General features: G+C 43.6%; 1 protein-coding gene across 2 annotated transcripts in view; it reads left to right on the forward strand.

The window, feature by feature from the left end:
* The window catches only part of stau2 (staufen double-stranded RNA binding protein 2), a 90060-nt gene extending 76914 nt beyond the window's left edge, over nt 1-13146 (forward strand). For both annotated transcript variants that reach the window (XM_030399026.1, XM_030399027.1), the window contains exons 14-15: nt 10078-10143; nt 11558-13146. In XM_030399026.1, coding sequence (XP_030254886.1) covers nt 10078-10143; nt 11558-11593 — 102 coding nt within the window. In that variant the 3' untranslated portion in view covers nt 11594-13146. The remainder of the gene's footprint in view (nt 1-10077; nt 10144-11557) is intronic.
* The last annotated feature ends 911 nt before the right edge of the window (nt 13147-14057 follow it).

The following is a 14057-nucleotide window of genomic DNA, read 5'->3' on the forward strand; positions in this document are numbered from 1 at the left end:
CCTATCTGCTAATTGACTGTATTTTAGCTTCCATCCCTTGCCCAACGATGCAGAAATAATTGGATTCCAATTTTAACAGAAGGGCTGATAACGGCCAGCAATGGTCTTTGACATCCAGGCTGATATCCTCACCAGCAATTGATATGGCCCACTGCAGTATCTTTACTAAATTCACTATCTATGCAAATGGGTGAAAGTTATAAAGACCTTGGATCCTACCTCTGGTGTGGGCTGCCCTTCCTAGCTACGCATTGACTTGGTCTATTTTCTTCTGGTTGTGTAGCAGCCAGGCAACAACAACAGCCATCACATTTGCATCCCCACCCAGGCTCTGCTTGTACCACTGCCCACTTTAACTGGGCTGTGCACTTCATCACCAAGCAAGCAGAGATTTTGTCATTTTGAATCCAGGACAATGAAAATTGGCAGGAAAAGAGCAGTTGAGAGGATCATGTGGTCGATCTTTGACATAAAGAGAAAAGTGGAGAGGAAAGGGAGATTAGGAAGCAGAAAAGAGAGAAACGGGACCTCCCTCGAGACCGATCACTATCTCTTGGCGATAAGAGCGCGAGTGCCTGAAGGCTGGCTTTTCTTCCCACAGCTTTTTATACATCCCCTGGGCAATTTGAGTCCGATTGTTCGTGATCATAGAAGCTTCTCCCTTCGGCATAGAAAGTTGGATCTTTGCAGGTGGAGATGAGGTGATGTAACACTGCTGCGGAGTCACCGGCGAAACCTGAGCGAAACAGACATGAGCCATACAAGACGGCCAGGAGGGTATTTCCCAAATCTTCCACCATGACTTTATTAAGAGCCCAGAAGGTGAATCTTCAGGAGGATATTCGATGATCTTCTCGACTTCCCCATGTTACGCATATTTGATCCTTTGGATGAGTTACTATTGGTGATGAAGCAACATTATTTTCTGTTAATGTCATCTATACACGCGAAGTCTAAATTGTGAATGAAATGACTGTGGTTCATTTGGATGAGTCATAAAGAATAGTTCATCCAGACTGTGTCTCATCAGTAAGGTTGCTCCTGTGCATGGGGTCCATGAGAATTCAAGGGCCTCTCTTTTTTTTCCTGAATATTTCAGCTTAGTCAGTGGTCATGTTGGTGAGTCACTGGCCTTGAGGCTGTTTTTCTCTTCTTACCCAATATCTTCACAGGCTGTAGTCCCATCACTAATGCATTCTTCATGCCCTATATCTCATCTCATTCTGTATTTAGCCACTGATTCACCAGCAACCTTGGAATAAGTTAGAAGTACGGCGTATAGACAAACATGGGTTCCCCTGCGTAGCTTCCTGTGGGCGGTAGATTCCTTTCTCAATGAAAATGTCTCATTGTCTACACTACGGATGAAAAGGGAAAGTGTCATACACACTTCTTGGTCAAAGAATGCGTCATCTGCTGCTCCAACCACTCTTGACCTAGATTGCTTTATGGTGTCAAGGCAAAGTACTGCATTCACAGATAAAGCTGCAAAACACTGGAGCTCAATGGTTCCAATCTCTACCAAAAAATAAAAATTAGACGTTAATTCTTAAGTATTTATTGTGTTGTGATTTACATTTTAATTCTATTGTAAATTTCAGGCAATTTCAACAGATGTACAAAATGGCTTATAATAATTCTATAGTGTCACAGTGTTATATAGCTGTTTCTGCACATTTACATGCGGGTTGAAAACTTTACATACAACTTTACATATATACTCTTAAAAGGTACTTAAAACATCACCATGTATGAACACAACTATTACTTTTATTATTTAGGTTCCCATGAAATGTCTAGTTTAGCACCATTTGCATTAGACCCCACAACACAGCCTCCAAGAAGGACAGGGGTGAGTGTGACGACAGATAATACAGTACAGTCGGGGACTGCTGGCTTTCTTGCTGGATTTGGCTCCTGGTACTCTGGGTCTGGGTCAGGACCAAGGACCGCTTACTTCACATAGTTACATGGCTAACTTAACCTACTACCTTATGGCAGCTACATTTAGCAGCAGTTAGGTTAGCATTTACATAAGCAACAAAGCTACTGGTATCTGTCTATCAGGACACTCCCCTTGGTAGTATAACTTTTTCTCCATAAAATATGATCCGGTTACACCTAAATATGTGAATGTAGTTCTAGATGTTCCCCATCCTTCTTTTTATACATTCATAGCAGCGACATAAAATTTAAGAATGCATTTATTGGACACTAATTTAGCATCTGAGTGTAGGATGAGCCATCAACATTTTTAAAGCGTTTCCCAGGAAATTACCAACTCTGCAATACCCATAGGGATATATATATAACAGCTTTTTTGTCATTGTTACGCCCAAGTGACTGATTATACAACAAATGATGCATCATAGGAGTTAAAGTTCATGACAAATACACTAAATATACACTCTACTTACAGCTACATTATGATGTGGCATCGGGTGTAACAAACCAAATTCTATGTATTGGTTGTATAGTTGTTACAGAAACTAAAGAGTGTGAAACTTGGTCAGTGTTTTTTTGCTGTTATCTTATTGTTTTAATGTGCTGTAATGACATCAGAAATAATCGAGCTCAGTAAAAGCTTACTGCTTCTTGATAAAAGTTTAATAGTGGCATGCTAGCACAGTGTTAGCATAGAGGCTTTCTTCAGCTGTATCTGCTTTTCCTCCGAGAAGCTTTGCTGACAAGGCAGGAGTATGGTATGCTGAGGTGCTTCTGCCCCTCGCCCTTTGCCCATATGTTTTGTATTACGCCCTAGGAGGTGCCATCCTCAGCAGCTCAGTGATGGGAGGGAATAAAGCAGGCCTCTCCGGTCCAAATGACGCATGACATGGCGCTGCGCCCTGGGCCCTTATTTATGGCTTCCCATGTCAGCGAAGGCTTGCTCCCCTGGGGAGCCCCATGGCTGTTACCCGCCAAGCCAGCCTCCAGTGCTCATCTCAGGCCTGGGATACACACAAGGGAATGCACACCCTATCCACTGTAGGAGTTCTGATCACCAAAATGTGGCCGTGTGCACACATGGCTGAGAAGTATGCAGAAATCAAATACATGTCATCAAAGATAAGTTTTTTCAGCTGTGCAACATTCACAGTTGCTACTCTGTTTCAGAAGAAGCGGGGTGGTACATATGAAGTGTTATTTCAAAGGAATTAACGTCAAGTCAGGCTACATCTAGGCCACTGCCAGGCACACACTGCCTCTTTTATCAATCCCTCTGATGTGGGAGAGGATGTGAAATCTGGAGAGGGAGTGAAGAAGAGATTTAGTAAGAGGATCTGAATACATTTTCTCTGTAGTTACTCAAGAATCCATGTACATATCGCACCGCATTAACAAATGGACAAATAGACTGCCAGCACTCATGCACACACAGGTGTTCTCCACGAGCTATCCGGGAATGTTCTAGTGATCCCTGTCCAGCGTCTTGATGTGGGTAGAAGGAAAAGAAAGAATTTGGAGGAAACGAAAGCCAAGGGATGAGAAGAAGCTCGAGCGTAGACGACAGAAGGGAAAAAGGTAGAGAAAAGAATCTGCAATAGATAACGATTAAAAGAATTTCATGAACATCAGAGAAAGATGGGACGTGATGGCACGGCAGTGACAACAGGGTTAACACAGGACAAAAAGACGGCTGGGGTGTTCTCCTCCCTAGTATCTCATATTTCTTTGTGCTTTGGGGAGTGAGTGTAAAAAAGAGGGAGCGCTGTCAAGGTTTTATGTGGCCTTTTGAAAACAGAACAAGCCCTCTCCAGAACAATATATCCAGCTTCAGAACATCTCTGACAACAGAGCACTCATTTTTCCAACTTCCCAGGTCCTCCCTGTAAAACACCCTGTTTGAAATCTACTCTGGTCATTGTTTAGTCTAGTGGAAGTCCCTTAGATCATCCTCATCTGCAGCCGTCCTGCATCCCCTTCATGTTCTGAGTCCCCCGCCCTCCTGCCTCGCAGCAGCTAAGAATCAGCCACCCAACATTAATTCTTTTCTTACGATAAAACTATTTCTAGCATTACTAAGGTCTGACAGCAAGTGTGTTATTACTGAATAAGAGGGTGGATGGTGATTGTACAATTGAGCAAACAAAAGCAAGTAGTTCAGGTTACGGCCCATCCGCCCCAGCCAGCGTTGTCTCAAGTTCTATGAGGAAACGCTTATGGATGTGGTAGTGAAACAGTGCTGTGGTTTGTATATATCAGTGGTGGAGTGGTGCTTGGCTGTGGGGAAGTGTGTCTTGCCTAATATTGTTTCCATAAATTATGCAATGTTCCGTTTCCTTGCCATAATAAAAGACTCATGCTATTAAATATTCACAGCAGCAACAAAAAACGTGAAGTTGTCCATCCAACAAGTAGGACTGCCTGACACTACATAACCCCAAACCACTGAGCCTTCACAAGTTAATGTCCAACTCTGACTATTTTTTGTTTTATTTTTGTGTACATGCCCACATGCATCTGCTTAGTGCACCTGTTGTTGAGGGTAGGTTTCTTGTCCAGCCAAAGACCACACTAAGAATGTTTCCAAGGAAGAAACCAATCGTTCCCTTTCTGCTGCCTTGTTGCTTCTTTGGATAATGTGGACATCCAAACACATGACAAAGGCGCAGGATCAAAGAGGGAAGGCTGCTACTGATGCTCCTGGCCTGGACTTAAGATAAGAGAACTGCTTGAGTAGTCCAGCTGGACAGTACAGAGAAAGCCCTGGGAGCCTGGATCTGCTTGGTGCATAGGGAAATATACCACACTGTATGACTGAGACTGGGTCATTGGGTTAAATCTTAAGCCGGTGTCTGTGCTTTCATCAGGCCTCCAGCAGAGCTGAGACAGCAACTGATCTGATAAAGCCAAGAGAACATGCAAACTAGGCTAATGTTTCCCTTTCTTCTTCTTCTACTCTGAAGATACAGAGTAGGAGGAGAGAAGGAGATGCAAGTATGTGAGACTGAATGATGTGCTGGTGGTCTTCACCTCATTAGGACCTCCCTGAGGTCTTTGATGGCTGCTAAAGGCCAGAGGGTGAAGCAATGGAGATCGAATGATTGAAGCCTCCCTTCTCTCTGGTTCTTTCCCACCAAACATTTATTTTTCTCTTTTTACCCTCTGCTGTCTCTTTCCCTTTGTTCTTTTTACACCTTTTCTTCACTGCCAGCATCCCATTCCCCAAAATGTCTTAATTTCTTCCCAAGAACCAAGTAGTCCAGCAATGAGAGCTGACACAGGGGTCTGATTTGTCAGGGTCGGTGTGATCAAGCGATCCATGAGATCCATCAGGCTGATGCCAGGGAATCCTGTGGGACTGAGCCTTTGTTTAGCTTAGCCGCTGATGGAAGCGAAGGCTCTGTCGGAGAAGCCATTAAGATCGCAGCAGGCCCAGAAAAATGAGCCGCCCTTGTCACTCCACATCAGGAGCTCGGCCACGGTCGCCGATCCTCCTCAGACGTCGTCACATTCGACCGCTGTTTGTCCAAGCCTTTGAACTAGGGACAGCTAGGTAGATAGATGAATGAGCCCATGTGTGAAGTGACTGTGGGGTGCTTCAAATTGGCTCCCTGGTCTGGGATTGATGGTGAGTGCTGGTTTGTTATCAGAAGTTGGGGCGAGGACAGGATAGGTGAAGAACGTAGTGATGAGGGTGATTTGTTCCGTAGCAAATTCAAGGATCTGCGGTGGTATGGGCGTACCGTCAAAAGTTCGTCTGTGAAGATGAAAGATGATCCAGGAAATCTGCTTTGAGTTTGAAATGTTATCAGAGAGGTGATTTATAACCCTGGAAAGTTTTAACAGTGAATACTTATTTGATATGTCTTTGTGATTGCCAGGTAACGGCTGCATAATGCTGCTCTTATTTCATGCTATTCTACCTTGAATGTTCGCTTGTACATATTAGCGCTCCCAGGTAACCCTTTTTGCCAAACAACCCTGCATTTTGTTGTTGGAACCCCCTGCATCAGTGCCCCTGCTGTGTCAAGGCAGTGGTCTCATTGAAGTGAATGAGGTGCTGTTTTTTTTCCCTCCATCAGATCTGCTTGTCGATGGTCGAATGGCTGGAGAAACCCCCTTGCACTCACTCTTCCAGCACTCAGTGGGCTCTGTTGACAATTTCCTTTAACGTCAAAAACCCACTCCAAACAGCACTCTGCTGAGTGCATGGAAGATACCGACCTTCGAGTGTGGCTGTTCGGCTATAACAAAGAACAAACTAGTTCGACCCGGAGAGGTGTTAGAGCTCTCAGTGGCCGTTTAACCATTTCTTTCCGTTTTAACCATCAGTTCCCAAAGCCTCCACCAACAGGTCTCCCATTTGTTAATCACTCTACATCCTCTCTGCACATTGTCTCCTCACCCACCTCTTACTCTCTCTTTGTTCCATGACAGAGATGGAACACCTCCACCTTGCGTGTCACGGCCTCAGACTAAACATACTCTCCTGGTGTTGATGCATCAGTGCAGCGGTTGCCTCCTAATGGTGGCCAACTTATCTCATTAGAAAAATAATGATTTCACTGGCTGCCATTCCCACAGATAGGCCCAGTATTTGTCTTAGGCTCTATTTCTTTCGCTGAGCTGCTGGGCCCAGTGACTGGCTGCCACGGCCCTCATGCCTGCCTGTCGTATATCAGCGCTGCCACCGTCAAGCCTCTGATTTATGGCTGTTTATCTCTAGTCACCTACCCCCCCATACCCTCCAACAGATGGGCTCTGGCTATTTACTCAGGGAGAGAAAAGTCCCAAACCAATGAAGTACAACAAACAAGAGGCAATCATGGGGAAGTTGGTTGTGATTACAATTTATTGGTCGCTGGAGAAAATGGAGATCCAGTCGCTGTTGTTCATCAGGTGTGACCTAATCATGTGTCCGAGATTAATCAGGCCGCGTTAGGTCCCCATCTTATCTTAATTACTTTTTTTCCGCTTCAGTATGTGTGGACAGCCCTGGCGATTGTGAGGAGGCATGACGGTACTGCATATATTTATATGATAACGGTTGTATGCAGAGTCCCCCGTGATTTACGCTTATTAACAGTGTAATTGTGAAAACATTCCTTCAGCTGTCATGTTCTACAGGGTTGTCACCTTAAATCTCTGCAAGTATATTCAAGCCCTAAATCTCATTGGCTGTCAGATCTTCACAGAGAAAAAAAAACACACTGCACCATAAATTGTCTGTTACAGACTTAGAGGGGCTCCGGTTGATTTCTGAGTCTCTGGAGAAAGGCTTAAGTAATAACCCGAGTATCAATTCTTCAAACCAGTCCTACTATATTGTTGCAGATTTTTCAGTACCTGTAAGCGTTAGTTGTTTTTTCTCTGAATTTGATGGATACAAACCAGATTTTGACCCTTGCACCTGTCGGTCATAAATTATGATTCCTGGTTTATGTTACTCATAATCTCAAGTTAAACGCTTTGAAAATTATTTTCGGGCGCAAGCACTCAGATAATAGTGTGTAACATCCTTCTCTATATATTGCATTCCATACAGACACATTGATACACCATGCGGTGGGATTTATATTTTCTCAGGTTTAAACCGTGATGAATGTTTCCCCTCGGCGCGCGCGAGCTTAAATACAGATCGTTATTCACCCGGAGACGTCTCTGTCTGTGTGTCTGCAAGTATCAGGAAAATGTCTCCCATTCAGATTCTCTCATGAGGAGAGTTTAATTCGTTGGCACCGCTTAGCTGATATAACTAATAAGAATAAAGCGCAGATTGATGTAGGTGGGCTCCATAATGGGGAAAACTCAGCCAGTCGTCACATCTCACTCATCTACTGAGCAGAGCTACGGATTCCTTATCTCGCCTCTGATTAACCGGTGATGGAGTGTGAAGGATCCAGGCTGATTCTGACCACTGTAGTACCAGATGTGCGTAAAAAAATAAAGTGGGACTGTGGGTGGTGATGTAATTCCTTATTTTAATGATAGATGGTTTTGTTTTTTTTGTTTTTTTTAAAGGTAATGTCTACTTTATAATAAGTAGTATTCATACTTCTTATATAAGTAGACCTCACAGCATGATTCGGAAAGGTGGATTCAACATCCTCAGTATCAGAATGTGTGAGCCAGTGCTCTACTTTATACAAATCTTCATCCAAATCAAATTAGAACTTAATCAGACACCGCTGCAATGATGATGGAGTGCGTTTACGAGTTCAAGATAATTCACTACAGAGTTAGTTAACATTTCTGGATATTGATTCATAGTTGATCATACTTAGATACAAATCAATCTAGTCTCAAGCAACTGAAATGTTTCCATGAGAAATCGTCAAGCATCAGAAAGACATTAACACCCACTTTGACAGAACAAATATAATTACATGGTTAAAACAGTTGGCGGTGCTTTTGGAGGACAATTGAATGCTTGTTAGACATGAAAACACAATAAAAGACAGAGCTGCTCAAAGATTGAATGAGAATACTGTAGAGTTATGATGAGAGAAAGAGAGGGAGGGACAGAGGGCAAACATATCTGGAGCCGATCTATAGGAGGGTAGAAGGATCTGTCTCAGGACCGACCCACGGACGTGGTTAAGATCGGATTGACAAGTTAACCTTGGTGCTCACAGAGACAGTTCACCCCACAATCAGAAATGCATATCGCTCATTCCTGAGTAGATGTACGCTTCCTTCTGCTCTGTGATTCGGTTGGTAGGTGCAGTTCGCTAGAGAGAAAATAGCTCCTACATGAAACTGCTCAAAACAAGGTCTGAGGATTATCCTGTTATCAGGTCAGGATTTCTGGAAAGAGACTTTGCACTTTGAGCACCAAATGCAGAGGGCCGTCTAGTTTGATTATGTTCAAGAGAAGACAGGCATCTCTACGGCTGATATTTTGAAACTTGGCACTGCAGGCAAGAGGAAAAATATGTTTTTCATATTGTGGAGTGAACTGTTCCTTTAAGTCCAGTTTTCCACTTCAGTTTATTTCATTCCACATTAGGAAAAGTTGTGGATGGTGGCAGCAGGAACACGCCATTCTGTCTGGTTAACCCTCTGCTGAGAAAACAACCCTGCCTACATTTGAGACAACCGTCTGTGGTGGAAAAGCGACACATATTTTTGGGTTTACCCACATGTTGGTACAGGTTACATGTTGGTTTCAGAGTTATTATACTCAAAGTGTTTTGTGGAAACAGGCTTCACACAGCTCTTTCCTTGTAGTGGTCCACAAGTGGTTTCTGTTTGTGACATTAATTGTTTGGTAGCACCGGTTCAGCTCAGTGGCTGTTGTCACACTTGCCGTGCAATAACACAAATGTCGGGGCCGGTCCTACTTTACATAGCGCGCGTCAGTCTACACTACGCCTCTCGTTTTCCCTCACATGTTGCTTTTATTATGATAGCAGGCTGGACCCTCCTCACATCACCGGCAGCGCCTGTAGCTGGCGCAGACGGGCAGGCGATGAGCGGGAAGGAAATGACATCATGGCACTTTTGATAGAGGCTTGGCACAAGGCTTCGGAGAATTACTGAAGCTGAGTAGTGTGAATTCAAGGAATAATGGACGGGATTTAGTTTTTTTAATGACGGGGCATTACATTGCCACACATGGCTGGTTGTGATTTGAAACCATTTCCTTCATAGTGTCATTTTTCATTTGAAGCCTCTTTTCCCAACCACAAATCGAGCATAATGAAGTCATTACACAATTAACAATACAAATGTTTCGTGCACGGGCGTTTATTTTCACTTACGGTCATTTAATGTGGGTTTTGCGCTATGAAGATGAGCTCCGTGTTGAGTTACGCTTATGATTCACGGGTATTTCAGACGTGCTGCTATTTGTTTAGCTGTGGTCACTGAGAATACAGATGTCGCTCTCTGATTGACTTAGGAAAATGCAGGGCAGCCAAAACATAAAGTGGAAATGTTAACCCAATAACTTTAGATAAACAGTGAGCGGAGAGGAGCCAAAGACAACAGAGAGTGAAAGGAAAGTGTCCTGCTGGCATCAGGTTTCCCAGAGTAAGTGTTATTTGAAAAGCAGCTGAAGGGTGACACTCACTCTCCTCCCACCCAATCTCTCTCCCTCACTCGACCATCTGTTGTTCCCTCTCTTCTCAGGCTGCTCTAAGTGCCTTGAAACAGCTGTCGGAGCAGGGACTGGACCCGGTGGATGGCCCCATCAAGGTACGGTAGGAAGCGATCACGCCAACCTCACACGTTGCGCACTCGCTCGCTTGTGGATGTGCAACCAATCGGCCGATCGGGGCGGACAGATGCTTGTCTAGCGAGGAGCCAGATGTGCGTGTGCCAATCTGGCTTATTGCAAATCCTCAGCGCTGCAGGCGAGCCCCATCATCAGCTCCCATCCCACCCACACACACACGTCCCAACATTTCCGCTCGACATTTTTCCCTCCGTAAGGAAAGCAACAGTAGGCGTATGTATTTACATGCACTAGCCTCCTGTCAGTGCTCCACACTTTGCATGATGGCTATCAGCACCTAGGATCGGTCTCCTCCTCCACGACGAGGAAGGGAGGAAAGGAAGGAGGAAGGATGACAGCGGAGAATAAAGTAGGAAAGTCAGAACACCGGGGGGGGGTCGTGGAAACCAGAGAGGAAATCAAGCATTTCTTGAGTATTTTCATAGTAGGTGTGCCCTGGGAAAAAAAAATAAATAAAGTTTATGAAGGGCTGTTTTATTTCTCCTTTAGAGAGAGAGAGAGAGTAAAGGAACAAAGAGAGGAACGACAACCCTAGCTTAATTTACGTCACTATCCGAAGAGAGGGGCAAATATGGCAGCAATTGCACTTTCACCTGAGTAGTTAATCACTCATTGCTCGCTGCAGTCCCTCCCCTCTGCTTCTCGAGAACTGATTAACTCACCCATACTTGGCCGTTAATGCATTTTTGGTCATCAGGGTTAAAGGTACACTATGTAGTTTTAAACTAAAAACAAACTCTCTTCGTTTACCTCACGGAATAAATTGAATAAACAAACTGACCTAAGAGGACCACACAATTTCATGTTTTACTTGCGTTTATATTTGGCGGACCCTGCCATCTTTCTAGCCTCAAACAGTGTTCTGGGGAACTTATTTTCCTCTGAGAACAGCTTGTTTGTTCACTTATAGAAACAATAAATATTTCTGAGTTTGTATTATGACCTCATTAATATTGTAAAGATTGAAACGCTGAGTTTGAATTTCTTCTCCAAAACGACATAGTGCCCCTTTAAGATGATTGGATTTTACACCCTTTTCCGTCAAATCAGCTGTATTTCTTCTGGCTGTACCCCCACACATGAACCTCTCGCTCTTGCTCGATTCTGATAAAAAAAACAAAACAGGAGCCACAGTGTGAAACAGATTGAGGTCAAGGACTTGTTAAGTGTCGAGAGTGGCAGCACTTTCATTTTCTCCAGAAGACTTTTCTTTTACGAGAATCACTTATCTTATTTTGAAGGAATTACTGAAAGTGAATCCCGGTATCTTTCTGAGGGGGAAAAAAAGTAGGACAAATTACAGACATGTAGGACTGATTGCGCTAGTCCTTGGACAAAATCTCTGCCTTAACACACTTGTATTTGTCTTTACAGACCAGTGAACCATGTGGGAGGGAGGATGGACATTAAACAGACTAACTCAGGCACCACCACTCAGGTCTGCAAGGATTCAAAGGCTGTCGTCTAGGAGCTGACAACCCCGAACCCCCTCCCTCCTTCGGCGTACACAAACCCGACCAACCACACCCCCTTCACCCTGATCTCCCATAACCTACAACCCACAGTGTCCCCACTACCCACAACCCCACCCCGCCGCCCCTCCCACCCACCCACGATTGCCACTGTATCCTGCAAAACCTGTCAACATGCAATAGGGTGGATGTGCACCGAGATATGACCGACTAAAACACCATTACCTGAGTCTATGTGAAGACAACGCTATCCTAACACATTTATTGATGATTTCAGTCAAAATTTAGTCGTAAAAGAAAAAAAGAAAATGAATAAATACATAAAATACAAACTAATGAGATGAATGCATGGTACTGTATGAAAAATCAAGGGAAATCCAAAGTGATACACTGCATAGACAACTTTCCCTTTGGATCAATGTCTGTTGGTATGGTTAAATCAAATATGTACATCATGCCATTGAAATACAAAAGAAACATTTTAGGGGAGAAACCAACTTGCGTACAGTAGCTTATTTTTTCGGGGGTATTATGTTTCTGTTTTTTTTTTTTTTTTTTTTTTTTTTCCTTTTGTTTTCTTTTGTTATTTTATGAATCTAACAATGCTTGAGTACTGTATTTAAAATTAACCAATGCCAGTGCTGTGAAAGTTGTAGTTGTTGTCTTCATATATAGTCACCCAGCTTACCTTGTATGCTGACATAAAAAAAAAAAAAGAGTTCATCTATCTATATGGATGTGTATGACTTGCAAGAGTATCATATTCCGAAAAATAACACGGAAAAGTTTTTTTTCATGTGGACAAAAAGGACAAAACTGGTGTTAGCAGTAATCAGTAGAAGTGTCGACCACCCAGGAGGGGAAGGTTGGACTAACCTTTTACTTCCTGAAGGGTCTAACTTTTCCCGTTTAACATGACCCCACACTGGCATAGCATCACTGGAGCATCACCTGACAAACAGCGAAGGCAATAGGGGCCACCGACAGATGTACTTTTTATCTAAATAAGAAAGAAAAAAAACAGGCCAGTTGCGCTGACAGTGGCTAGCTATGGTTTTTTGCGCACATTCTCTGATGCCAGTAAAGTTTTAAGTCCAAACTCCAGAGAGTTTTTGTACGGACGTGACTGCATGTCCTTCTCTCCATTCCAGTGATTTTGTGTCAGTGGATCGTCCCCCTCTCTCTCTTCTCCCCCTCCCCCCCTCCCCACAGTTTTGTCGATCACATCTACACCCATTGTGTGTGTTGTATTGACCCGCCAAGGCATCAACTGGGTGCTTTTAATGCCTGCATTCTGGAGTGCATCTTTTTTTGAGCGGAGAGAGCCTGCGTCCAGGCCGCGGGCTCCCTCCACCCCGAAGGCCTCTTGGAATCACTTTGTTCACTGACATGGAGGATTTGTTTCTTCTTCGCTGTGAGTGCAAAGTGTAATAAAGGCTGTTTCTGTTACTGAAATGCAGTAAAAACACCTCAGTTCATGTGGAAAAAAAACCTGTTTCCTGGTGTCTTTATTTTCTCGTCCGTGCAGGTGTGAACCCGCCTTACACAACTGAGATTTGCACTGTTTCTTAATTAAATCAATGTTTTTTTAGTACATTTTCTGTGGGCATGAGATGGAATGGAAAATACATGCAAGTCTGTGGAAGTGAGAAAAGGGGTGTCGACAACCAACGCATGTAGTGTTAAAGAATAAACAGGCTGTCCACACCAGCTGTTGAACACTCCAAAGGGAATCTTAAAGGGCTATGCCACCGATTTTACACATTTAACATGTGTTTACAGGTCTTCAGGAGTAATGCTGCATATGTGACAAAGGCCTTGTGTGGATCGAGGGGAAGCTGTGGTGATGTTGCTCTGTGGCTGTTGCATTGTGGGTAATGTAGGCATCTAGCATTGGCCTCCTATAACACTGTTGGTCTCATTATGGACATTGATCCAAATTGATACAGCAAGACCAGAATGATCTCCTTTTTTACGCAACATTTTCTCTTTCTTGAGCCTACAATAACCCAGAATGCAGTTAAAGACTGAGGCATTTTGTCGGATCACATGCAGCTTCCTCTGGAGCCACAAAAGACTTCATACTACTGTTGTCACACAAGCAGCAGGACTGTAGACCCGAAGACCCGTAAACACACGTGAATGTATAAAATTGGTGGAGTTGCCCTTTAAATCAAGGTCAAATTACTAGCTTTTTGCAGCGCTTTCAACCAAATCAACCAGTTTTCAGTAGCGGGTAAAGTTTTCCCAGTTGTCTTCACACAACGCAAGTGTTCAAGATTCAGGATCCGTTTCAGGCATGTACCATGAAATTATGTTGTAGCCTTTTTTTTTTTTTTGCTACTGATAATAACAAAATGATTTAAATTCAGGAGTCTCACAGCTTGAGGAAAGAACTACTC

The sequence above is a fragment of the Sparus aurata genome, chromosome 19 (assembly GCF_900880675.1).
Source record: "Sparus aurata chromosome 19, fSpaAur1.1, whole genome shotgun sequence".
NCBI classification, from domain to species: Eukaryota; Metazoa; Chordata; class Actinopteri; order Spariformes; family Sparidae; genus Sparus; species Sparus aurata.